General features: G+C 41.6%; 3 protein-coding genes across 8 annotated transcripts in view; 2 read left to right on the top strand and 1 right to left on the bottom strand.

Moving 5' to 3' along the window:
* The first annotated feature begins 238 nt into the window (after positions 1–238).
* On the top strand, positions 239–6,803 carry LOC129102172 (protein SET-like). Its single transcript, XM_054612184.1, has 8 exons — positions 239–464; positions 2,389–2,446; positions 2,534–2,676; positions 2,832–2,935; positions 3,022–3,135; positions 3,375–3,545; positions 4,619–4,756; positions 4,847–6,803. The coding sequence occupies exons 1-8, from the start codon at positions 395–397 to the stop codon at positions 4,865–4,867; spliced, it is 819 nt and encodes a 272-aa protein (XP_054468159.1). The 5' UTR covers positions 239–394; the 3' UTR covers positions 4,868–6,803.
* Positions 6,804–8,953: 2,150 nt separating this feature from the next.
* dync2i2 (dynein 2 intermediate chain 2) lies at positions 8,954–13,329 on the top strand. The gene is made up of 9 exons (XM_054612566.1): positions 8,954–9,271; positions 9,545–9,805; positions 10,024–10,133; positions 10,279–10,436; positions 11,041–11,150; positions 11,301–11,471; positions 11,880–12,112; positions 12,220–12,377; positions 13,019–13,329. The coding sequence occupies exons 1-9, from the start codon at positions 9,194–9,196 to the stop codon at positions 13,255–13,257; spliced, it is 1,518 nt and encodes a 505-aa protein (XP_054468541.1). The 5' UTR covers positions 8,954–9,193; the 3' UTR covers positions 13,258–13,329.
* Positions 13,330–13,376: 47 nt separating this feature from the next.
* The window catches only part of sptan1 (spectrin alpha, non-erythrocytic 1), a 36,401-nt gene continuing 23,284 nt past the window's right edge, over positions 13,377–26,493 (bottom strand). For 5 of the 6 annotated variants that reach the window (XM_054612560.1, XM_054612564.1, XM_054612562.1 and 2 more), the window contains 23 exons: positions 26,303–26,406; positions 25,008–25,170; positions 24,669–24,683; positions 23,548–23,679; positions 21,924–22,061; positions 21,723–21,827; positions 21,349–21,557; positions 20,184–20,304; positions 19,597–19,718; positions 19,371–19,503; positions 19,177–19,275; positions 18,909–19,068; positions 18,245–18,321; positions 17,941–18,150; positions 17,503–17,799; positions 16,029–16,141; positions 15,731–15,748; positions 14,850–14,904; positions 14,522–14,718; positions 14,383–14,436; positions 14,151–14,297; positions 13,893–14,040; positions 13,377–13,808 (listed from right to left, as the gene is read on the bottom strand). In XM_054612560.1, coding sequence (XP_054468535.1) covers positions 13,683–13,808; positions 13,893–14,040; positions 14,151–14,297; positions 14,383–14,436; positions 14,522–14,718; positions 14,850–14,904; positions 15,731–15,748; positions 16,029–16,141; positions 17,503–17,799; positions 17,941–18,150; positions 18,245–18,321; positions 18,909–19,068; positions 19,177–19,275; positions 19,371–19,503; positions 19,597–19,718; positions 20,184–20,304; positions 21,349–21,557; positions 21,723–21,827; positions 21,924–22,061; positions 23,548–23,679; positions 24,669–24,683; positions 25,008–25,170; positions 26,303–26,406 — 2,943 coding nt within the window. In that variant the 3' untranslated portion in view covers positions 13,377–13,682. The remainder of the gene's footprint in view (positions 13,809–13,892; positions 14,041–14,150; positions 14,298–14,382; positions 14,437–14,521; positions 14,719–14,849; positions 14,905–15,730; positions 15,749–16,028; positions 16,142–17,502; positions 17,800–17,940; positions 18,151–18,244; positions 18,322–18,908; positions 19,069–19,176; positions 19,276–19,370; positions 19,504–19,596; positions 19,719–20,183; positions 20,305–21,348; positions 21,558–21,722; positions 21,828–21,923; positions 22,062–23,547; positions 23,680–24,668; positions 24,684–25,007; positions 25,171–26,302; positions 26,407–26,493) is intronic. The other variant, XM_054612563.1, reaches the window with a different exon arrangement.

The raw sequence follows: 26,493 nt of genomic DNA, 5'->3' as shown, positions 1-26,493 counted from the left end.
CAAAAGTTGTCAGTTGATCAAAGTTGTTTGGAAAAAATAGCATATTGGCAGAGAGTTTTCCAATTGTTCCCTTGACTGATCATATAGTTAACGTGGGCGGGTAAAGAGAACTAACGCGTCCATTGAACACCGGCAGATTTTTATTGAATACACTGCCTGTAGCTGTAAGCTGCATTGCCGCACTCCAGCCAGCAGGAGGCAGTATAGCACCATATATGTGTTCACCGACCGAGCGCCACCGAGAGAAACAAGCGTGCGAAGCTGCGCTCATCCCTCTCTATCGTGGGCTCCAAGACACGCACTGTAAGGTGGAAGTAACTTTTATCCTCCAGAGAAGAGTTATAAACCACTCGGAATATAAATCTGGTCGAAGGTGTCACGTCAAACGATTACCATGTCGGCCTCATCGGCGAAAGTCAACAGAAAGGAGAATTCAAATCACGACGGAGCGGACGAGACCTCTGGTAACGTTAAGGAATGGCGGTTATCCTGTACAACGCCATTTTCATTTGTTTTTCGTCATTTTGTTATTTTTAGTGTAGTTTGATGTGGTGTGTTGAATGGAGTGTGTTTATTGACGAACAGCCAAATTTAACTTTCCTGCACATAACGTCACATATAGGGGGATGTTATGCTGTAAGCTAGCATGGTAGCATAGGCTACCTATTTAACCAGCGTGATAGGTTAGCTAGCTATTAGCCTACATTAGCAACTAGTTCCTATGAAGAAGGCAGGTAATTGCATTGCATAAGCTGCATTTAGCGTGATGTGAGTTATTGTTCGTGCAGATCATCTGTGGGGGGGTTGATGTAGTGAGGCGTTGGTGAAATCGTGTGTAGCTGTTCTCCTCCTCGTACTTGATCGCAGCCCCAACTTCTATAGCGATTGTTTGCCCATTGTTTATTAGCAAGTGCAACATTCACCGGACGTCAGTAACCGTTATCCCGTTTTACATCGGTCAAGATAGGTCGAAAACTGATGCCTTAACGTGGGCAGTTTAAATTGACCATGCTCTGCGAGGGGGGGGGTGCTTATTGTTCTTTCCCGTGGCTATAACTTCGCTCGGAGGGGCTGTAGTGAATGTTGATATTCCCCGAGAGCTCGCAACGTGAAGCAAGGCAGCATTTTTGCAGCGGGACGTCGCTAAACCCCCTCATTCAAACCGGGCCGCCTTTAGCAGCGACAGGAAGCTCCAGAGGCAAAGGGTCTCCCACGAACACCAAACGCACCATGGCCGGCGTCCCGCGTTATTTAACACGCTGTGCATGCGATGGAGCACCGGGGGGGTGAACTACTGAAATCACAAAAATCTTTTTTAAATGTCTGGTACGCGAGACCGGTAAAAAAAAAAAAAAAAAAAAAAAGTAGTTAAGGTTCAAATCGATAATATATCAATCGTTTTAATCACCTTACACGTTTCAGCTATTATTTTAAAACGTCTTAATTCATGACTTGTTTAAGCAGGAAAGCTGTTTTTTCTCTCGATGTACAGTATAGGTTATATAAAGTTGTCCTGAGCTTGTTGGGAAAGTTATTTCCGGCTGACTAAATTAAATGGATAAAATGTGCAATCACTTACTGTTGAACGAACTAGCTTAGGTCCAAATAGTGATGTTTGTTTGTCATTACATGGAGTTTTGTTTGCCAGAAGAAGGTATAACGGATATGGATATTTTACATTTTAAAGAAATCCGAACTCGTGAATGAGAACTTGTTTTACATTTTCTTAATTATAATACCATGTCATTTTCTTGACCTAAAGTAGTGGCGCCTTAAACCTTTGCTTTTACGGATTTTTGGATATTTACTGAGAACGACGTAACCGTGTTGAAACTGATTTTTTTTTTTTAAACCATTGTTTACCGGTTTTTGCTTGCTATAAACTTACAATGTAATAACTCAGAAGACATTCAATTCCATCCCTTACACTTGCAGTGAAAAATATGATATCCACAAAATAAAAAGCAGCTGAGGGAGGCTCCTGGCTTGAGTTTTTCTGAAAATTGTTCATGAGAGACGACTGGACAGATCACGACTCTGAACTATTTACCACAGTGACCGTTTTCCTGCCTCCCGTTAAGTTTTCAGTTTATTTTTTTAATCTGGCATCTTATTTATTTCTGTCAATATGACTCTTAACTCTGGCTGATCCAACTCAAATCTTGAGTGGTTCATTTAAGCAGAAAGGCCCTTTTGGATCTACTTGACTCTGACATGACCGTTCAGCTATGAGGCTAAAATCCAATGGAACTGCAATGATTTAATAGGACACGCCATGGGAATGTGTAGATATCATTCAATGACTTTTCAATGGCATTGCATGATGACATGTACCTTTTTTTTTTTTAGACCAAAACCCTAAGTTAAAAGTGTTCCTTTTCCTTTCAGAAAAAGAGCAACAGGAAGCAATTGAACACATCGATGAAGTACAGAATGAAATTGACAGGTGAGTGAGACTGTTGTTTATATGTAATGAAAGATGGCAGCTCTGAATAAGTTTTCTTATTAACACGTTTGTCTTTTTTCTCCACAGACTGAACGAACAAGCAAGTGAAGAAATTTTAAAAGTAGAGCAGAAGTACAACAAATTACGCCAGCCCTTCTTTCAGAAACGATCAGAACTCATAGCCAAAATCCCCAACTTCTGGGTCACAACATTCGTCAACCATCCACAAGGTAAACTATATTTGTTATTATTTTATCAGTATGTGTACACATTGTGACCCGAACCTTTAGAGCAAAACGGCTTGTAACATAAATTATCATCTATTTCTCATTAGCAAAGAGAAAACAGTGTGACCGGCAGCTAACAGTGTCTGCTTGGCCTGTAGTTTCAGCTCTTCTGGGGGAGGAGGACGAGGAAGCACTTCATTACTTGTCGAGGGTGGAGGTCACTGAGTTTGAGGACATCAAGTCTGGATATAGAATAGATTTTGTGAGTTGTCAGCTTCACTTTGTATTTGTACATTCTAAAAAGCAACAATGGCATATACTGATACAGATGTGTTTTCTTTTCTGTAGTATTTTGACGAGAACCCGTATTTTGAGAACAAAGCCCTCTCCAAAGAGTTTAATGTAAATGAGAGCGGAGATCCAGTTTCCAAATCAACTGAAATCAAATGGAAGGCTGGAAAGGTTTGTTTGCATTTTTTTTTTTTTTGCGACTTGCATGTGATGTTATTTTTCATTTATTAATACACAATCTTATTAAAGTAAAAGGCAGAAAAACATTGAACCTTGGTGCTACACTGTGGCACTACTCCGGCTAACTTGATGACTTTCACGATTTTTCACGTGTAACAATGTTTACAATAATTATTCTCTTGGTCAGTATTATAACTTTCAATCTTGACCAAACACGTTTCCCTCCCCAGGACCTGACGAAGCGCGCAGGCCAGACACCAAACAAAGCTGGGAAGAAGAGGCAGCATGAAGAGCCAGAGAGCTTCTTCACCTGGTTTACAGATCACTCTGATGCAGGAGCTGACGAGCTGGGAGAGGTGATCAAGGACGACATCTGGCCTAATCCTCTGCAGTACTACTTGGTAGGCTTTGGTCCGTTACCTTGGTTTCTTCTAGTCTAAGAGAGCCTTCAAACAGAAAACAGCAGTGTAATCTAAGCAAGGCACTCTGTGTGTGGGGGCGTGCTGCTCGAGGTCCTGGTGACCTGATGACATGATACGACCAAGTCCAGATCCATGAATTTCAAGGCATAACAGAAATCAAAACACTGCACGTTGGGTTCTAATCTGAGCCGGATTTTACAACTCCAGTAGGTTATCACAGTGACACTGAGTTAATTTTTTGTTGAGATGATTGTAAGATAAAAATGAGAAATTCTGAGTATTCTACCATTTAGTGTCAGGGAAAGGCCAAAGTAGGCTGATACTGGTCGTCCATATGATGGCTGTTATTAAGTGGGTTCATTTGACATAAGTAATCAATATTTTATTTGTTGTTTTTACATGGAACTTCAAATGAACCCTTTCAAAGATCAAAAATCTTAACTCAACTCAAGGTTTGCTTCAAAGCTTTCTGGAGCTTTCCACATTTACAATCTTCATCAGCGGGTGAAGTTTTCCCAGTTGTCATGTTCTATCTACAGTACATCAAGTACAGTATCTGAAACCACTGCTGTTTTTATTATTTTAACTCTGTTCAACATGATGAAGAGCCAAGCTGATATATGGGCGGATCACAGATGTATACGTAGCAATCTACACTTTAGCTGGAAGTAAAAAGATATTGTGCGACAGGAATTCTCCATTTACATAGTTTGTCCACCAGAGAGCACTGATACATTTATTTCTTTAAAATGTCCCACACTCAACATGTGATGACCGAAGAACCACATTGAAAGAGTCTTTATTAAATGTCTGGTAAAGTTTAGTGTTAATCCAATAAAAAAATCCAATATCTAGATGTTCAGAATACGTGCTCTAAGATTAAAAAAACAACGTAAACATTATCAGTATCACCTTCAGACATGCGGTATTGGTCTGGATCTCTTTTACAGTGTTGGGTGTAGAGTACTAGTCTGGTCAGGCTTCCACACAGCAGGGTAACACTTCACTGATTCTAAACCAGACCAAGTGCCTAATGTCTGAATGATCCCAAGGTCCCCGACATGGAAGATGAGGAAGGTGACGGAGATGATGATGACGACGATGAAGAGGAGGGTCTGGAAGATATTGATGAGGGGGAGGAAGAGGAAGGTGAAGACGATGATGAGGATGGTGATGGAGAAGATGGAGAGGTACGTATACTGTAGATCATATTTGGTCTCATACTGTAATGTGCCTGAGACTGTAGAAGGAAACAGTGTGATACTCTTTCCTTCTTTCAGGAGGACGGTGAGGATGAATAAACACTTCAGCCAACACCTTCTCCCAGTCCTGTGATGTGATCATCCTACATCCCATGGGAGGAAATTATTTTGTTTGTATTGTGGTGGGGGGGCGAGGGTTGAAAAGCAAAACAAAAATCTTTTTTCCTGTGTGTTGTCAGCCCGTCCGTCCTCTTCCTCTGCTGCCACGTCCTGTCTATAACCCATAACGCCATGTCCAAAGACCAGCTCCATACACAGCAGGTCTGCATCGGGTTTGGGGGGGGAGGGGGAGTCTCACATGTCATCGTTATTCTTCATCTCGAAGAGACATTATTAAAAAAAACCTGTAGCATTCTGCACGTCATCCTACGTAGATTTGAAATACGTACCATAGCAATTTGTATGTAAAATATGACAGTTTCTGTTGAAGTTGTGAGTTCAATACAAATTAAGCCATGGTGCAGTAATAACTTAGTCAAAGCATCCTTATCCACCATATCTATCTATCTATCTAGATATATCTATAGATATGTCTATATATATTATACCTAATATATATATGTGTATATATATATATATTAGGTATAATATGGTAAGGATGCTGAGGCTTATTAGAAGTTGCATTCTCCTTTGTGACTCGTACTAACGGAACTGATTGAAAGCACCAGCTTGTTCCTTTCAACTGTTGTAAATGTTTTTGGGTTCTACGTGTATCTTGGTAAGACAGTTGATCCTTGTACAGAGTTTAATGTGGTGGGGCGGCGGGGTTTCGACACCAAATCTGGATTTCCGTTAAATGAATTTTCATGATCTTGTTTTTCCAGACGGCCACAACAAGGTTTGCAATGTACATTTTTTATAGAAACAACCTAAAAGATCTAACTTTGAGCTTAACCTAACATTTAGAGATGGGAGAGAAATTGTGTAGAGTCCTCTGTGGAGTCTGCAGTGTTTCTCCTGTTCCACTGGAAACCTGTTCACATTAAATTAAGTGTACCAGTTGCTTTGTTACAAGAAATAAATGTGTACATGATGATTGGAGTAGTTTGATTGTATTTAGACATTACAGTTACCTGCACCAGGGTTTGTTTTACGCATACTTGCTGTCATAAGGCCCAGTAGTTACACAGCTGATTATACTTTTAAGAATGTAGTAAAAGTGAACGTATTTAGAGACGAATGACAAAACAGACATGCACTTGCAAAGTTTCATTTTTGGCTTAGACAAGTAAGAATGGGATTTTTTGACAAACCAGTTCTAACAGAGCGCTGGTTTCAGACTGTACTGTCTGCTCTGGGACCAGTGGATGCTAATGATCTTTGATTAGATTAAGATTTCTTATATCAAATGTATCGAAGATGTGTCCTCTTATTGAATATCAAGATGTAAGTGGGTTTAAAATGATTAGTTTGGGCCGGTAAGTTGGATAATTGGACATAAATCTCCTCCAGTGGTGGGGAGAAGTAAACTACATGTGTTAAAACTAGTAGATTAACTTAATTTTGCAGTAGCTTGCTTTCTGGTTCTTTGTTCATATTTGCCAAGTGATTCAAGTTAACTTTTTTTTTTTTTTTTTTAACTTTGTGGAAACTACAAACGGGGCCAGGAAAAGTAATTGAACCTCCTTTGACCAGCCCTGTCTCCTTTTCTTTAAATGTGTTTGTCAGGCAGTTGCTGCCACACACTTGACCTTTCACCTTTTGTGAAGAACCTTCATGTGCAAAAGGGCCAGCGTTGCTCAGTGCTCACACAGCGATGGCATCAACATGCAACCTGCTGAACCTCAGCCTGAGGAAGAATCACCCTAAAGCAAAAACATGACACAGACTAGCAGCACTGTCAAAACTGGTAGTTGTACACGGGAGCTATGCAAGACAAGATTAAATGTTATTGGTATCATATTTTGTCATAATTTCCAATCGCATGTACCTTGTCAATTGAATAATGAAACTACTAAGTGGCTTCAATAAATCAAAGTGGATTTCTCAGAGTGGAGCTTTACTGCAGTTCAACTTACTCCAGTGTGAAGTAAATGGTAGCTTGCTATGGTACAGCTTCCCAGGATCTGCTGCATTTCTGCCATGTTAACATGGTTAAAATGTTCCTTGTTAATTTCCATCTGTGTAAATCTAGAGATGGAAAGGATTCCTACTTTTTACAGTACAAAGCTAAAAACAAGGCATTTTTGGAATTAACATGGAGCTCCTTAAATTTGAAATTTGTAAATACTTGTGGAAATATCTAACATCTTAGAAGAGGCGGTTATTCCAGAAATCACATCCCCTTCTAATGTGCTACCAGAAACCTGGTCTGAAGGGAGAGTTTCAAATGAAATGAGTCGCAAAGCATTTAGATGACACATAAAGAGTAAAAGCATAGTCTATTAAAGTATTTTAAAAAGCTTTAGGTCTCTGTCTGAATTAAAACAAATGTAAGTTATTTGCCTTGATAATTGGGCTATAACCTATATTAATAATATACCTGTCAAGAAAAAAGTGAATTATTTGGGCATCCTTGTAACTAAAGAACAAGACAGATGTCTTAATTTTAGTCCAATGATTACAAAAGCAGAAAATACATTTAATCTTTGTATACAATGACATCTGTCCTTAAGGAAGTGTCTTCTTATAAAAGCTGAAAGTATTTCTAAATGTATCTATGTTGCATCTTCTCTATGTCTTGATAGCTAAAGTTCCAATGTACACATTGCTATTTCTTGTCAAAATATACACTAGATTTGAAAATCTGTAGTTATCAATTCTTGCAAAAAAATTGGTTTTGGACTTCTCCACCTTGAATTAGGTGTTGAAGATCAACTGGTTAAAGGATTCTTCCATGGGAAACTTAATTCCCAAATGTTTGTTAATCAAATCAAATCTCCTCTTCCTATTGGTTTACAACTATAAAATAAATGAAATACCAGTTAAAATGTCAGATTTTCACAAAAACAGGTTTTGTTGTGTTGGGACTTAATATCCTTATTTTTGTAAAGAACTGGTTTGACAGAAACATATTTTTGGTGAGTCAGCTGATTACCATCGTTCCAAAGTTATCGAATGAACTATGATGATTTCATTTTTCATTTCAACTTTCCTATCTCATGATCCTGCTTTAGTACTGGCAGCTGATCCTAATGGTTCTCTGACTTTGTGTAAGGGAGGTCACTCCCTCATGGGTAGAGTGTACCCGCACTCCAGACAGCCCCGGAGCTACCCAGACCCTCCTGTTTAAAGCACACAAAGAGTTGGTCTGCTCCCATGTGGCCCTGATGTACAACTTTGTAGTGTTCTAACGGGGCAGAGCGGGGGCAGAGCGGGGGCTGTCTCCACCCCTGCTCGCCACCCGTTTTTGGGGAAAAGAAAAAGAAACACAGTTACGCCACCCTGGCTGTTTCCCTAAACTTTAATCCATTTTTATTTTTTGGAAATAATGCAGATTCAAAAGATTTTGGAAATACCGCAGTACCACAGACAGTATATCAAACTTATGTCCCAGTATATACTGAGGGATCCCATTATCCTAATATAGGGAAAATAGGCTTTGCTTTTAGTTTACCAGTCTTGCAAGTGTCTGATAAAATAAGAACACCAAATAGTTTATCCGTAAACAACGTTGAGATGATGGCAATTGCATCAACATTACAGTGAATGTAAACCAACAAATTTAAAAGGTTATTTTTGTGTATACCTGTGGTCTACATTAATGCCATTGCAGTCATTGACATCTCACAGGAGAGAATACTTTCCTAAACAGACTAGTCTAAATAAAACGCTGCACTTCATAGGTAAACATCCCCTAGGAGTAACACTGTCAAGTAGAGGAATAAGTATTGTAATTGTACAATACCCAAAATACTCTAGAGAACGAGAAACATCAAGGAAATCAGAAATCTTGTGGTGGAAGGACTAAGTTTAAACCATTCATTTTGACCACGGGTTAGAGAGGATATTCCAATATATTAAAGAGAAAAACGTTTTTTTTTTTGTGGTTTGTTTTATTTGTTTGTTTGTTTGTTAAAGGGGAGAGAAAACTCGAGTTCACACTCCAACATAGCGGAGTTCATGCTGGTTTCCATCTGCCATAAAACCGAAAAAGAGACGGAGAAAAAAGGCGGAAGTGGATTTCTCTCTTGACTCTGGACATTATCTCGGTAACCAAGGTGACGCTAGCTTTAAAGGAAAATGGCCCCGGCCTTGTTAAACGCACAGGAAAACAGCTAGCTCACCGAGCTAACCTGAGCTGTTTGGAATGTGCCACAGAGTTACTATTCTGTCCACACCGTATGATCGCAGTGAGCCCTTTTTAAGGTAGTTAATGTCAACCATTCAACTTTTATTCAGCCTGAGCAAATCCCTATCACTAGCATGTTTACTGACGAGGCGCTGGATCCAGTGAGTATCCGGTCTCTGTGGAGGATATCTCAGCAGTCGGTGCAGGAGTCGGTATGTTTGACCAACAGTGACAACGTTCCCTCCATAAGGGCTCTGTCAGTATGCATCACTGTGTACTTGATGTCTGTAGTTTGTCTATTTCACTCACCTAAAACTTACAATTTAAACTTTTTAAATAACTAAATATATGACTTCTCTTTACACAATGCATCAGTATTGCACCTCCTTAAATCTAAATCATTTTAGAAGTCAAAATTGTGATGCAGTTAAAACATGATTGATGTGCGTCCCTGAATAGAAGGGCCTTTATTTGCTGGTATTCAGAGAGGCTGTCAGACCAGAGCTGTGCCCAGTGCTGAGGCAGAGATACAGACTCTATCGGTCACCATCAGCTGCACCCAAACAGAACCAGAGGATCAGGCCAACCAGCAGCTCTTCCAGCAAAGCCATGAGGAGCTGGAGCCGCCTGGCCTCAAGGACTTCCTGCTGCAAGTTGAAGACACGGTCATCAGGGAGTTGGTCAGAAATGCCCGGAGTCACGCCTTTGATGAGTTCCAGGTGAACTGGGAAGATCAGAGTCAGCTAGTAAGTAGCCGACAAAAATAGTGGGGTTTTTTCTGATTTCTTAGGCAGGTGGCACCTTTGTGAGCCAAAAGACAATCTGAAAGTCTGTAGTTGCTCCTGATGACTTGATGTTTAAATGTTTTGGAGCATTTCTTTGGACACTGTCAGGAGGATGAGGTGTCTGTATGACACTTTGTTCTTTCATGTTCAGAATCAGAATCAGTTCATCATGTTTGCAGGTTTCATGCCTCCATGGCCTTCAACATCCCAGCGCTCAGGAGAGAGGGCTTCATGTAACCAGTGTGTCCTGGAGTTGTACAGGTTCAGTTATTGCCTGTGCCTACGGTCGGTATGTCAGTGTTTCATCTAGTCTCTCTCTCTATTTATATACACACACACACACACATATATATATATATATATATATATATATATATATATATATATATATATATATATATATATATATATAAATGCATGTTTTTTCTGGGCAGGATTGACGATGGGGACTGGAGCACTGAGAGGTCCTGTATTTGTACGTGGAACCTGGACCGTCGCAGTCTGAATCCCAAACAAGCGGACCTGGTCATAGATGTTCCCACTACAGTCACCGCTCTGTGCTGTCATCCCAACCAGCCCGCCCTCATTGCAGGTGGTCTGCTAATCTGTGCTTTCACATCATGAACTGATTACTCACTGTTACTGAAGCCGGTCATCTCAGATACAATTAGCTCATCTGAATGTTTTCAAACAACATGTTATTCAGCTGGCGACTTGAGGAAAGGAGGAGATTGTTCATCACCAAATGGAGCCTTCTAACAATCTGATCCTCGCTCTAGATGAATCCAGATGGACTTCATTTATTTATTCCTTCATTAAGTTCCTGTTGGGGTTTTTCCTAATCTACCAAAAATACTGGGTCCTCGATTTCCCATAATGCAACTCAATAGCATCTTGCTTGGTAAATGTATGTCTCCAGTTTGTAATGCAGGCCGAGTTCAGACTCAGAGCCACAGAACACAACTTAACAGTGTTCACAAGCCGAGTGGAGCTAACCGTGTTCAGAACATAACAAACAAAACCAGTGGAGTGCCCCTTTAACGTTGGTAACTCAGTGTGTGTGTGTGTGTGTGTGTGTGTGTGTGTGTGTGTGTGTGTGTGTGTGTGTGTGTGTGTGTGTGTGTGTGTGTGTGTGTGTGTGTGTGTGTGTGTGTGTGTGTGTGTGTGTGTGTGTGTGTGTGTGTGTGTTGCTGTAGGGGGTCTTTACAGTGGAGAGGTGGTGGTCTGGGACACCAGTCGGACTCAGGACCCTGTGCTGGTCCAAACTGGTATGTCAGCAGACAGCCACAGAGAGCCTGTTTATCAGGTGAGTAGACACAATGAGTTTGGCTTCTATTGGAGCTCTGCTCTCATCCATCAGCGAGGTCCACCACTGTTAGGACTCTGATCATTGATATCATATGAAGGCCAGTGGAGAGGTTTAATGTCCTCTGTTTGTTTGTGTGTGTGTGTGTAGGTTGAATGGGTGCCCCTGCATAAGAAAGGAGAGTTTGGGGTGCTCAGTGCTTGTTCAGGAGGAAGGGTACTCCTGTGGACGGTGGACTCAGACCTGAGCAGGTTTGTCCTGAATGCTGCCTACGCCTTAGTACGACAGCAGGTTCCCCACAGCAGCAACATCAGCTTCAAGGTGAGCCTCAGAATAAGGAGTAACCCTGAAACCACACTGAATTGTTCTTCTAGTGTCAGAATAAATCAGACCAATCAAAAAAAACACAGTGGGCACTTCCTGAAACAGCGGCGTCGGTGAGAAGGAAGGATGGGAACCTCACCATACTGAATCACTGCTCAGGGGTCCAGATTCAATCTTATAGTTTTCATTCAAATGGAAAGATAAACGATTAAACATACACATAGGGCACATACAATATAATGGGTTTGCTAATTAGGAGGCAGATATGAATGACTGGAAATAAAGTTCACACAAGTCTTAAGAAAAAAAACAAAATAAGTACATTTTGAAATGATTTCCAGACTACTCCTGTGTGCTGCGGTGTGGGTACAGCGTGAAAAACACGTAGTTTTGTGTTGTCCGTAGGCCCGGGGCAGCAGCACCGTGGGTGTCACCTCCTTGGCTCTGTCCCCCTGGGACCCTGACACCTTCTTGGTGGGCTCGGAGAGCGGCCTGCTGCTTAGATGCTCCTTCTCCTCCCTGAAGCCGGCTGCTTTGCCTTCCGAAGGCTACAATGTGACACTGAGAGCCCCGGCGGTCTTCCTGTTTAGGCCCTGCAGCGGCCCCGTCCACTCCATACACTGCTCCCCTTTCCACAGGTCACAGCTCCGGTCTTTGAACAAATCATTACAGAAGTGATCAGCAATGATTTCACAGATGATTAAACAGTGACTTTGTCTTGACGTGGGTCCGCTGTTGTCTGCAGGAACCTGTTTGTGAGTGCAGGGACTGATGGTCTGGCCCACCTCCACTCTCTGCTGCAGGCCAACCCGCTGCTCTCGCTCAGGGTTTCAGATTCCTACGTGTTTCAGGTGCAGTGGTCTCCAACCAGACCGCTGGTGTTTGCAGCAGCCACCGGACAAGGTACATTACATTACATTAGTCATTTAGCAGATGCTTTTATCCAAAGCGACTTACAGGAAGTGTATTCAACATAGGTATTCAAGAGAACTACTAGTCACCAGAAGTCATAAGTGCATCTCCTTTCTTAAACAAGCATCTTAAAGCATAAACCAGAGCAAAAGTATAGTGCAGAGGCAAATTACTACGAAAACAATAATTGCAACAGACTAATACGAATATAATAAGTGCTACAAACTACTACGAATAGGATAAGTGCAGTAAACGAATACGAATTCAATAAGTGCAGCGAACTGATACGAATACAGTAAGTGCAACAACTAATACGAATGCAATAAGTGCTACGAGGAAGGCTCAGGGTAGTACAGCATGAAACCTTTATGTGTGTGATATAAATCAGTGGGTTCAAAGCTGGGTTTACATGTCATAACCAGAGCAGGAAGCAGACCAGTTCTCCATAATCACACTGGAGTTGGAGCCATGTGTCAGCCCATCACACAGTATATTTCAAAGGTCACTTGTCAGGTCTTGATGAAATGTCAATGTCATAAACCTATATACAGTTTGATGAAGCAACAGTACTCAAGCGTGTAAGACACTTGTATCCTTGTTGACTTCCTGCATATCTCTTTTCTCTGTCTTAGGTCAGGTGCAGATATTCGACCTGGGCCGCAGGTCCCTGAGGCCAGCAGCCACCATCGAGCAGGGAGGTGCAGACCAAGCTGCAACTTGTTTGGCCTTCAACCGTCAGAATCCTCACCTCCTGGCAGTGGGGAAAACTAACGGGACGGTCTCCATTTGGCAGCTGAGCCACGATTTAACGGAGCAGAGCCCCAGAGAGAGCAGCCACCTGGAGCAGATAGCCAATGAGGTGGCAGAATGAGACATTTTGAAATGGGACAGTTGAAGACTGACTGGCTAATTTATGTGAACTGTGTTTTGAAAAATAAAAATCTCAAAGATAACAATTCAGTTATGGAAGTGAAAAGAAAACAGTAGAGGTTTCCAGTTCTAACCAGTAGCGTTTATTAAAGCACACTGCAGTTAAGGTGTCACTAACATCATTGTTACTATTAGGTTCTTAAATGCATTGAAAGCACAAGCTAATACAATCACATTCAAATGTAGACAGATCCACTATGCTATCATGAGAAGCACAAAGAGTTAAAGGTTGAGCGAGATAAATAGATAGTACAGACAGTTATTAGTGAGTATTCCTAGTGCCACAATCATGCACGTTCAGCTGCGTGTTTGTGTTGAAGTGTGTGGGGGAAAACGCATCCCGATTGGTCCCTGGTGGGCGAAGGATCAGTTGACAAAGAGCGAGCGGGTGAATTCAACAAAGTCGAAAGCTGATGGCAGCTCTCGCCCCTTGCCGTCCAGATAGGGCTTCATGTGTGAGAGGCAGTAGTCCGCCTGCTCCTTGCTCAGGTTCTGAAAGGGAGAAGGGGACAGTTAGACCTCCACAAAGACTTGGCACTCAGACTGAATCCAGACTGACAAGTGAACACATCGGACCTGGTAGAGCTCTTCTTTAGTGACGTAGGGTTTGTTCTCCGTGCTGAGGGCTCGGAAGGCGCTTTCGATCTCCTCACTGGACTTGACATTCTCCGTCTCACGGCTGATCATGAACGCCATGTACTCCTGCAGCGACACATTTCCATCCCTGCAGACAGACTCCTCATAGTTAGGCGGCGAATGCTACAGTGTGTTAACTACCATACAGCAATGCTACAGTGTGTTAACTACCAAACCGCAATGCTACAGTTGACAGACCTGTTTGGATCCACGGTGTCGAGTATGGCCTCAAACTCAGGATCAGGTTCTCCTTCCTCCACCATGGGCAGGTCATAGCCTAGCGAGCGCAGACACGACTTGAACTCTTGATGGTTCAGACGGCCGGACTTCTCTTTGTCGAAGTGCCTGTAAATGAAGATGTGTAGATGAGTACGTGACTTTATCACACTAGACATAGAAACATGTCATGATGAAACTCAAAGCCACTTACTTGAACATCATGCTAAACTCCTTCAGGGCCTCCTCTGTCACTCCAGTGGTGTTCCTGAAAGTTGAAAAGGAACATGAGCTTAAAGCAGCAACACTTTTCTTACATTTGGCATCATTGTGGCTAAAGTGTATCTTCATACCTGGCCTGTATCTGTTGCTCCAGGTTGTGCTGCATCCTCATTCCCAGCTGGTCCAGTTGGTCCCACTGCTGGGCCAAGCCCACTGTGCTGTGCTCTGTGTACTTGTTATCCAATATCAGTGCTTCCTCCATAGCTGCACCCAGGTCTTCAATCTTCTTCAGCTGGCTGCGCATTGCCCGAATCTCCTGGTGCTTACGCTACACACAAACGCACACACACCACCAACATTATACCTCAGCCAGAGTTCAGCTAACAATGGTTTTGGTCTTTTAAATACTTGTCCACTGCGAAGGACAAGTGTCTACATGCAACAGTGGGTGATATTTACTTTGGTGGCCTCCAGCTGGGACTCCAGGGTACCAGATTCTTCCACCATACACGACCTGATGCCAACAGAAACCGATGTTAGAAAGGGAGCAGTTTAGTCTGAAAAAAACACTCTGACTCACTGTTTTTATTAGGAAGACTCCAACCAGTATTCCCAGAGAATTAGATCTAATTCAGTTTGAAAGTAGAGCCGTTATGCTGAGTGAAGCTGCATACATGCCAAATATCTACTGGTAACCCAAACCATGCAAGGTTAGGGCTACTGCACGCAGGGCTGGAAACTTTTCTGTTGCAGATGTTGAATGATGCACCCTGCAGTCACTGCACACATAATACAATCTCATCACAATGACCCAATGGGACCAAATACCACTTAAAGTTGCTTTTGTATTGTTTACAGTGGAAGGCGATGACTTGGAAGGCAGTTTCCATCCCTGAAGTACACCAAGTGAACAAGGTGATAACTATTCAGTCCACTGTTTGAAAGTAGTGCTGAGTGCAGTCTGATGCTAGGAGTCTTAGGACTTGGTGAATGTAAGTACAGCAGGAAGGTAGATGAGCTAACACAGCCCTGAGGGCCCTGCGTGGGTCAGAAAAAGCCAAAGAAACTGAGCAAGGCTTGAAAGAGGTTGGCACTTGGTACTGATAGACACAGACAACCCGTCGATAGGCTATGCTATTCAAAGAGGATGGGGGAAGACCAGAGAGTAAACATCAGACAAGAAAATGGAGCAAAAACACAGTGAATGTTCTGACAAAAATGGATTGACATCAAGTAGGATATATGTTTTCAGACTGACTGCAAGCTTTTCTTTCATCAGCAGTTTTCACACCAAACACTCTTAACACAAACAAATAATGAAGAGAAAAGGTGATATTAACCCATCCAAAAGATATGTCCTGATTACAAGCACCGGCGAGGACGCAGCCAAGAGGAGGGGGAGAAGAGGGGAGGGGGAGAGAAACAGATACAGGTTAACATGAGGCAATGAGCTCTTTCAGCGACTTTACAGACAAACTCTGCCCAATACATACTTGGAGTATAAAATGTGAAATCTTGTAATTCAACAGCAGAGACATTATCATCTTTAGAACACAACATGTTTACTAATGTGAAAGAAGAGCTGACATCTGTGTCACAGTGTAAAAAAAGGCTCAGCTGGAAGAACCCGTCCTGTACCTGGTCTCCTGCAGCCACTGGTGGAAAGCATTTGCGTGCTGCGCAAACTCTTGACGCAACTTGTCGTTTTCTTCTTGCCTCCTCTGCTCCTTCTGCAGCTCCAGCTCTCGCTCCTACACTCACATTTACAGACAGAGAGAAGCAGACACTAATAAGGTAAACTGCACAGGAAATAATTTTCAGCTTCTGGAAATATAAATATAACAAATAATGACAACCTAGCCATAAAAAACGACATTGCAGTGTCCATTTACTATAAATCCTGTATACTTAGGGCCCAATTACCACTTTCTGAAAAAAATTAAATAATAATAAAGAAACTTTTATTTTGTTTAATTAGACTAATCCCAACTATTTGTATGAAATCAACCAATGAAGCTGTGTTCCCTGTCACCAGACCCAACCGGCCATTGTATATTTGCTTTACCTGCCCTCCTAAAATGTGACCTGCAGACCGAAGCTCTGGTATTAAAAAAAAATAATGATGTTCCGTTTCCATTTTACGTGTATATTTTCATTAAGCAGCACAATAAATCTACAGTTACGCTGTGATTTCAGGTGTGCCCTGTTGAACATCCTTATGGCCTTGTTACGGTTACTTTGATTGGCGGCCAAACTGAAGAAACAAATGAAGAGACGATGAAGGGAATTGAGTGAAAGCTCCGTAAAAAGATAGTAAGCAGCCCGTTAATTATCAAAACCCTTAAAACTGCAAGAGTAGCCCGTGTATCAGATTACAGGTCGGGTCAGGACAGATCTGGAGACAATTGCTAACAAGTATAGTTATCTTTGCAGTTGCAATCTCTGTAAGGATGAGCTGATTGGATCCATTCAGTCTCCACTGACCACAGTTCTGACTGTAAGTGCATTGGATGCTGCACTGAGCCAGAGTTGCTGTGTGAAGCTACTGCTGATACTAAGAACTAAGTGCATGTACTTCACAACAAATCCATGTTATTGTGAAGACATGACATCATAAAGTACATTTTCTGCACTTTTTCTCAAGGTGTTGTTTTGGAACACTGCAACAAAGCTGAATAAAGAAGAGGCCTCAGAAAATGAGGACTTATTAATGAACTCCTAGTGACTGGAGTAAAATAACAGTTAGCAGGTCAGCTTTAGTTTGTGAGGGAAGAAAAGAAACAAGCGGGATCCAAACACAGGAGAAGTGCCTTTTCCCTCAGCTGTCCCTTGAACACAAAGGACACTGAGTCACCTTTAATCAGTCAAGGGTTGACTGATTGCAGGAAGTGTTTCTCATTTACAAAATACTGAGCAAAAAGTCAGCTTGTAGCATCCCTGAACTGAACTCGTGCAGGACTGAAGTCAGTTTATATGGTCGACAGCAATGCTGAGTTGGAATGATAGGAAAGGACAGGTATGTTTGCTGGAGGGATTAAGGAAAATATTAGCAGGTTGTATTTTTGTGAAGAGCAATGTGTCTGAATGCATAAATCATCTTTGATGTGGAGACCTTGATGATCTTCTGCAGGTTTCTCCAAGTCTCCTCCAGGGCCTCCATGGTGAACCAGGTGTAGGGGTTGGACACCACCTGGTAGCTCTTGATCTGCTGGTCTAGCTCGGCCAGCTGGTTGAAGTCGGCCTGAGCCGAGCTCAGCGAGGAGCGGAAGGCCTCGTGGGCTTCACGCAGTGCCCGGATCTCCTCCAGAGAGTTGCACCTAACCGGGTCTGTCAGGTCCTCCTCTGCATTCTCAAACCAGCTGTTGAAGGCTGATGCCTTCTTGGCGAATGTCAGGAACAAGTCCTCAACCTGTGAAGAAGACATGATCCTTAAAACTTATATCACTTGAGCTTTGGTGAAATGCTTCAACTGTATTTAGGCTTTGATTTTGTGCACAAAAATGTTCAGAAACCACCCCTTCAACAGAGGATGCTCTTCTGGCCTCTTTACCTTTCTGAAGTGCTCTTGAGCCTCCAGGAGTTTCTTCTTGCGAGCGCCTGAGTTGGAAAGCAGCTGGTTCCAGCGCTTAATCAAGGCGGCGTGACGTGCTTCGATGGCTTTTGATTGGACGTGCTTGGCGGCCAGCAGCTGGTCCTTGAGAGCCGTGATGTTGGTGATGCCCTCCTGCTGGAAGGCCTGGAGACCGGCATCAAAAGTCTCCTGCAGACAGACACAGAAAAAGAAGATGTTGTCAACGAAGAGAGCAACACGTTACAGAGGTAAAAGTAGAATACTGCTTCAAAAGATGGAGTACCTGCTTGGTGAGCAGAGTCTGGACAGAGGACAGGTCTCTGCCGTAGTCATCAGTCTTCAGGCTGTTCTCTTTCTCACCTTAACACAAACCCAGTACACAGGTTCAGAAATGTTAGAGATAGAACAAAACTCAAGTCCACACAAACCCGAGAATGTGCATTATATGGCCTCCAACTGACATTTTCTATAACCTTTGTAATTATGTTTTCAGGTTAATTATTTACAGAGTTGAAGTCTTGTGGAGCAAAACCATAAAATGAGCAAAATAAAATCACACAAATGACCCAAACCCCCCAAAAACCAACTGACTCAATTACAGTTACATAAAAACAAACCTGTGTAATGATGCAATATTAGAAAACCTGCCAAAACCTCTTCTGGAAAGTTCAGTTTGCTTTTCTTTAATAAAGGCATTACAGAAATGAAAGAATAAATTAACTGCTTTTTAAGCCTTTAAAGTAAATCTTAAAAAATGGTGGCGATGATGTCTTTATCAGGAATTAACAGACTTGTCTTCTTCTGGCTATGGTTAAAAGTCACTGTAGTATTTCTTACAGAACTATGGATTCTGATTGTTTTCTACATTTTATAATGATATTAATCCAAACTAACAGAAGTCACTTATTCATGGAAAAAGGAGGACAGGCGTGGTTATATGTTCGTACCGATCCAGGACTCCACCACATCTGCCTTCCAGTTGAACTGCAGGAAGGCAGAGTTTTCGTCTAGCTTGGCCTTCCTCTGAGCGGCTGCCCTCTCCAGCTCAGACACTTTGCCTCGGAGAGCCGACATCTTGGCACTGATGCTGTCTACGTGATGGTTGTTCTGTTAAAAAACACACAAACAGTATTTGTAAACCTGCACAAATCAAGAGGATTATTTCAATGCTTTTTTAAAGTAGTGTATTTTCCTTCGATGCTAGATAATCAGTACCTTCTTGATTAGCTCATCTCCGTTAGTGCACACATCGTTGACTCTGTCCCTGTGCACGGTGAAGTCAGTCTCAAATGCTTCGTGCTTTTTCAGCAAGCCCTGTGGAATAGAAAGGTTTCCTTGACATTCAGTAAACCTCATCATCACTTAAATGTTATATAAGTGCTGTGTTATTAACGGTGACAGAAAAGCACCTGCACAGCAGCCAGTGTGTCTCCGTAGTCCTCGCTCCCCACTAAATTCAACTTCTCATTAATCCAAGCTTCTTCCTCTTCCACGTTCGCCACAAACTGCTGGTACTCCAGCGACTCCTCCAGCCTCTGTCCCCTGGGAACACACACACACATACATTCACACACCTATTTCTATCTGTGTGTATGTATCCTGGGCAGCGCCGGCCCTGCAGTCCAAGTGGCTTACCTTGCTCCAGATAAGTCTTTTAGCTCCTTCCAGTGGTCGACAAACTGAGCTAGCCTCTGCTGGATCTCCTCCTGGCCGATGGTGTTGTCATCAGACAGCTTCTTCCCAGTGTCCAGCACCGACTGGGAGAACACAGATCAAAGGTCTAAACACTGCATACTAAAGCTACAATATTTTCAGAATACTAAAAAAGTCAGAATGTGGACCAAATGCAACTGACAAACACCAGGGCAGGTTGAAGGTCAGAATATTGCAACTCTGAATGCTATAGTGGCATATTTCATTTACAAATGGGGAAGCAAGGCATTTATTATTATAAATACTGACATGTCATCTTTCATGAGGCCTTGATGGAACAATTTACTGCAAAATGCAACAGCTCCCATCGACTGGTTCAAATGAGAAATACATAATATGGGAGTGTTACGGGAGTTGTGCGCTGTATCCATTTCTTCACAAACAACAGTTTACATTCATTGGCTTTTAACTCTAGTGATTCATCTACAGTCACATTTGTAGTGAGTCGACTTTGGCTTTAGATACACAAATATCAACAAATAAATGGGATGAAGAGATGACCCTCGTACCTGAATGGCCGGCTCATGGGCTCCAAGCTCAGCCTCCAACCTCTTGTGTTTCTTCCTCAGATTCTGTACTCCTGTCAAATCACGTCCGTAGTCTTCTGAACTCACAAGCAACTTCTTTTCTCTGTGTGGGGTCGAGACAGAAATGTGAATGTCCAAGAAAGGCCAATTTGGGTGGCAAACAAACTTTTTTTTTGGAAGTCTCCTATTTATCGCTCCTCAGCTCTCCTACTCTTCCCTTTTCCTCTCCTTTCCTCCCATGCTCTCCTCCCCTTTTCACAAACCTTTGGCTCTCTGCCTATACAATCAAGTTCAATTAGACTACATCATTTAATATGACTTAATATAAAAAGATCTAATTATATTATTATGGGCTGTAAATATGTGTTATGCCACTGTCAGCTGCAATGACCAGAATGTCATTTTGTATCAAGTTTAGACTGTCTGCGATCATATTTTATGATGTTAAATGTGAAATTTGGCGTTATTGTGGTCATATAGTTTATAATTGATGGTGCCGTTAGACCGCCCTGTTAAAGCTCACTGCGATTCCCTTTGTGTGCAGCAAGCAGCGGAAATGAAAATAAATGCTCAGAATTTTTCGTTAGATAAAAACATTATCCTCATCCATCTTTTTTACAATAAAATTTTACTTTTGGACTGAGGACTGTTACAATTACAAAGACGATGAGTGTTGCCACGCTCACTGTGCGTGTGTGAGACAGAAGGTGGACTATTGCATGCAATGTTTCTTTAAATGATTAATAATGATAATAATTTGAATGTCAACATTGTGAAAGCTTCTTCATACAGCCCTACTGCTTCCCCTCACCCATCACTGCCTGCCAATATGAATCCAAATTGAATGTAGGACATTCAGAGTCATATTTCCTCACCACACCCTTTTGAGCTTTCAAAGGGCCCAGGGTTGTCTCCCACATCACTTTTTTATTTCAAAAATCAACAAATTTAAGATAAGAATAATAACTGGCTTTGTACATTACCAAAAATTAAGTTTTAAATGTATCTAAGCATTTGGCTTAGATACAATTTGGATTGTACACACACACACACGATTATGTTTTTTTTCCTTTTGTGATTTTTTTAAGTATCCCATCTCCTCTCTGGTTACTTTGCAGATAACATGATCCAAGGGGGACTCTCTTACTTGATCCAAGACTCTTCATCATCCAGGTCCCTGAAGAACTGATGCAGGCGGTGTGACTCATTGAGTTTGGCACGGCGACCTGCAGCCATGCTCTTGATTTTAGTGAAGCGGCCGTTGACGGCATCGCGCTTGTCCTTCACCTGTGAGGTGTCGAAGGCGCTGCTGACCATTAGGCTGTCAGCCTGGCCGTTCAGGTCCTTCAGGCGATCCTGCAGGGAGGAGGGAGGTGGTCAGAGGCGCTCATTCTAAGACTGGATTTCTAGACTAACTTTAAATCTTTGATTTTGTAATGAGTCTAAAATAAGGTTATTTGTGTTACACCTAAGGTACAGCGGACACACGTGCAGAGCCATTTGTAATAATGAGCTACAAACCTCATGGGCAGAGATATCAGCCTCCAGCAGCTGGTGTTTCTTCAGCAGGTTGTTCACTGAGGCCAGATCTTTGCCATAATCCTCAGAGGCAAGAAGAGCTTCCACCTGGGAGAAAATAAACATGCACCAGACTTTGAGATAATCTTTTGTACATTGGTGTGTCAATGTTTTTACTCATGTATCTGGTGTGCAGACTCTCACCTCAGAGAGCCAGAAGTCAAAGTCTTTGATGCCTGTGTTGAAATTCTGCTGCTTGTTGGCTTCTTTGAGTTTCTGGCTCTTCTCTGCTGATTTGTTGACGAGGAACTGCCACTGTTCATCCAGAGCGTTGAGGCGGGCCTGAGGAACAGACGAGTCACGTTTGTAGTCATTTTCACTTCTTCACTTCACTACTGCATTTAAGATTAACTTCTCACACATAACTTGTGGAAAGTTCACAGCTTTCCATTTCATTTTCAACACAAGCCATATCTTTCAATAGCGTTGAATAATTTGATGAAAAAATCAAAGTTTTGATTTTTCTAACGTTAATCTGCTACAGCTGAGTACTTTTACAAGCTAGCCAATGAAACAGTCACCAGCTCAAATATAAACTCGCTACATTCTTAATTATGAGAGTAACATTCAAATCAGGGCTCTTGTGATATGCAAACTTTGTCCAAATTGCAATTTCTATATAAAAATGATTAATTGTTCAGTCCTATCTTGTAAGATTGTTTCCACTGACGAGGTACTGGCAAGGTACAATAAGATCCATTAACAGGATGCTGCAAGAAACATTTAAAATGTATACATCTACATCATTTAAACACATCTCTCCATCTCTAGCTTTAAAACATGTATGTGAATGGCCAGAATTAACAACAGAATGTGAAGAGCTTACAGTGTTGACGTTATGTCAAAGGCGTCTATGTATTGTGTTGCACATATCTACTTGAATTGGCATGCTAACCAGCTAAACGCAGCCTGTCCTGTCTTGTAATACCACATGTATCTGGAGGGATGACAGTGAGTCACTGTATTGGATAGTTTGTTAATTGGATTGAATCCAAATTGGCACAAGTATTTTCCTTTTGTACTCCCTGCTACTAGGACTGGGACAATATGCTTTCTAGTCAGCACCATAACAATACATGGGTGACGATGTGACATATATTGAAATGTTTTATTATTGAGATTCATGGTTACGATTGTGTTCTTTTTCGAACCAAATGTTGACATCAGTATGCATGGTGCTTTATGCTCATGTTATACCTGTTGGGTTATCAGATAAATTCTAGAGATGTTCTTTCTGTGTCCTTTCAATGCTTGAATACGTTAACGAAGCAACTATATCGATTCAAGGATTAAAAATCAATCGAAACAATTGCAAAAGCCCCCCAAAACTCAATACACACAAATGTACAGGCCGACACGTGAAGATCATAAGATAGCAGTAGAATTTAGAGACACTTTCAGCGTCTTTCGTATTCTTGCCCTGCTGTTAGTTAGTGGTTGGCTTTTTCTTTTTTTTATAGCTGATGGCTGTTTAGATTTTAGATTGTATGGACTCAATAGTGGAGGTGAAATGCTGCCCATGTTTCTTTAGAGCAGGTGGCCAGGTATTACACACTGCACATTTAGCTCTTTCTCTAGGTCTTACATGATTGGTCACAGGGTTGTTATCCTGTAATGTCCTCTTTGCCCTTGTTATTCTTAATAACTGTAATACTCATTCTGCTGTTAACCCATATTTGATAGGAGGGTCTGCTTAATGCATAATGACATTTAATAATAACCTGTCTGAATACTGTGAATGCTTTATAACAATACTTAATGAATATACCTTGACTGCGTCCTCGCTGCCGGCACAGGCTCCTCTCTGGATCAGGGTGTTGCCTGTGTCAATGACCCCTCGGATTCGGTCTGCGTTGGCATGAAGCTCAGCCTCAAAGGCCTGATGTTTCTGATGCTTACTCTGACAGCACACACAGAGGCAACGGGGACATGGACGCAGCATTAGAATCACGAGGTGTAAATATTCAGAACTTTCCTCAAATTGAGATACACACTTATCATCTAGCGTTGCCTTTATACTTACATTCAACACAAGAGCTGAAATAAAAGTCAGTTTGGCTAAGTTTGATTAATAAACCTTTACCTGAAGCATTATGAGGCTGATATTAACCTCAGCTTCACAATGCGTATAAAACTGTGTTTGTAACTAAAAAACTTGAGGGTAACATATATATATAAAAACACAGGGCAACGATCTTGAAAGACAATGTGTCGGACATCGACAGACAAACATGACAAACAAGTGAATAACAAAAAATGGCAGTGGAGAGGAAGGCAGTGTCTGTCTGCAACAGAGCTCACTTTGAAAAAACCTACTAAAGGAAGACTCACTTCAAAGTTGCTTCATGTTTGTATCTTTCTACATGTCCATGACCTTCTCAGCTGGTCTTTAAACATCAAACAAACAGCTACAGTTATGAACAGAGACAAAAATTTAGAGTTTGTCCGCTTGACACTAGTGTCAAACTCACTGCCTGCTGTGCTATTCCTCAGGAATTATTCAGTTTCAATTTCATTTCAAGGTCCAATAAAATTTGTTTGACTACAAAGTTAAACATGTGAAGCAAATTTAAAGCTAACCCCCTCAAGAACTGAAAACACAGAAGGAAGCCAACCCAACAACTAGTAGCCTTGGATGACAAAACAAACCTAGAAATAAAAAAATAATAAATTAAGGCACAGAATTAAGCCATTTCTATTTAAATTAACAAAATAAAAAATAAAACAACAGATGGAAAAGAAGCTAGCACTCAACAGTGCTGATGAGGGACAAACTCAAGATGGACGGAGTGCTTGTTCTACATCATGTCTAAACACACAGCAAAGACAGTGACACATGGAGGACAACCTGCTTGGTTGTTAGTCAGCTGACACACTACTCGAACTTACCAGCAGCTTGGACAGCTATAAAAAAAATAGGACATTGGGAGAAAAATTCAGTCTCACTTCAGATAGGAAACAGGGAGGGATTTGACACAGTTAAAGAAGTTAGCTGAGGACACATGGCTCAATTACCTGCTTTATAATCAACTACCATCTGTTAAAAAGATTGACTCCTCATTTTATTTTAAATATGAGACAAGTGTTATCTTTTTTTATTCAATAAATTCATGCGTGGTATGTACATTTGAAAGCATTCTGAAGGGATTCCATGTACTCCTTTCAGACTAGCTGTGTTGCTATAAACTTCTGTCAGTTACTCTGTGCTAGTAGAAGCCAAGTGTGTACCTGAATGTTGGTGGGGTCCTTGTAGGACTCATCAGTTGCAGTCTGCAGCTTCTCACTGATCCAGGCCTCGATCTCATCCACATCCCTGCTGAACTGCTGCAGGGTCTGGGATTCACCCAGCTTGGAACGCTTTTCGATCATCTGAGTCTTCAGCCGGCGCCACCTTTCAAAGATCAAAATATGAAGTTTGAAACTAAGCTAAAAAAAAAGCATGTGCCATCGTGCAACTTCTAGAGAATCAAATGTAGGAAGTTACAGGCTGGTAGCGATTTTAACATCTATGTGTAAGGTGTTACACATAGAGAGGTGGAGTTTAATCTAAAGAATATTTAGTCTGAGTGTTGTATGAGTTTCAGTCTGGTTTAGAGCAACATATTCAACTGATAATTGTCTATCTTTTTTATTTTAAGCTTGCAAGACAAATGGATGTTCGTATGGTTTAACCTAAAGGTAGGGTTGGTAATCGTCTTAAAAAACACGTCTGATATTTTTGTTGAAATTCTCATCACATCCTGACAGAAATCAATGAATCAAATGCTCTAATAAAAAAAAGAGAAAATAAATCCAATATATTTTTGGCTGTCACAGGACTGTAATAAGCCTGTCCAATCATTACATTTATAGCCATATTGTTTGTTTATGTTCATAATGATAATTTAGGGGGAGTGTCTTAGGAGGGAGGTGAAGGGACGGGCTGACAGCGCGGACCTCTTGGAGACTTTCTCTCTAGATTTATTGACTCTTGGATCGGGTGCTGCTAGCTTCTTTCATGTGAACAGAGATGTCAACATTGAGCTGACTTTTTAGTTTGGATCCTTTTCTAAATCTAGCGTACTCTTGCTGGTTTCTCAACATTACCAAACCCTAGCTTACTTGCAAAGAGCTTTAGATTCAGTAGACCACTCTCTAGTGTACGGTGTATGGGCTTTGGTCCTATTGCATTGAAATGTTATATGACAGGAAGAAGTGTGTCATATGTGCGAGTGTCAGAACCAAAACATATTACATGGGGGTGTCCCTTCCTTATACAGGACTTTTATAAATTATATGCCAGCTGCTTTAAAAAGCAAACTTCTGTTGTATGCTGATGATTCTGCATCACTGCTATCTGAGAAAGATATCTGTGAGATTGGCATTACTCTTAGTAAGTGAGTGGCTCAGCTTTCAATACATTAAGGTAAAACTGAATTGAAAATTATACTCAATCCTGTTTGCAACTGAGACGGCGTTGTTGAACACAACCAGGCTGAAAGCTGTGTGTAATGGAACTGAAACGGTCTCCAAATGTTTCCTACCTATCGAGGACTTCATTGCGGCGGTTGAAGATCTCAGGTTTGGCGTAATGATCAGCTCCAATCAGCTGGTCAGCAAAGGACTGCAGAGCTGCAATCTTCTCCTCCTGCAGCCGGGCACATTAAATCTTTATAGAACACCACTACGGATCAATCTATTAAGCTTTCACTGAGCGATAGAACATCTTATTGAC

Source organism: Anoplopoma fimbria, chromosome 14, assembly GCF_027596085.1.
Source record: "Anoplopoma fimbria isolate UVic2021 breed Golden Eagle Sablefish chromosome 14, Afim_UVic_2022, whole genome shotgun sequence".
In the NCBI taxonomy this organism is placed as follows: domain Eukaryota; kingdom Metazoa; phylum Chordata; class Actinopteri; order Perciformes; family Anoplopomatidae; genus Anoplopoma; species Anoplopoma fimbria.
The sequence above is the reverse complement of the archived record's forward strand: the minus strand, read 5'-3'. Positions and strand labels throughout refer to the sequence as shown.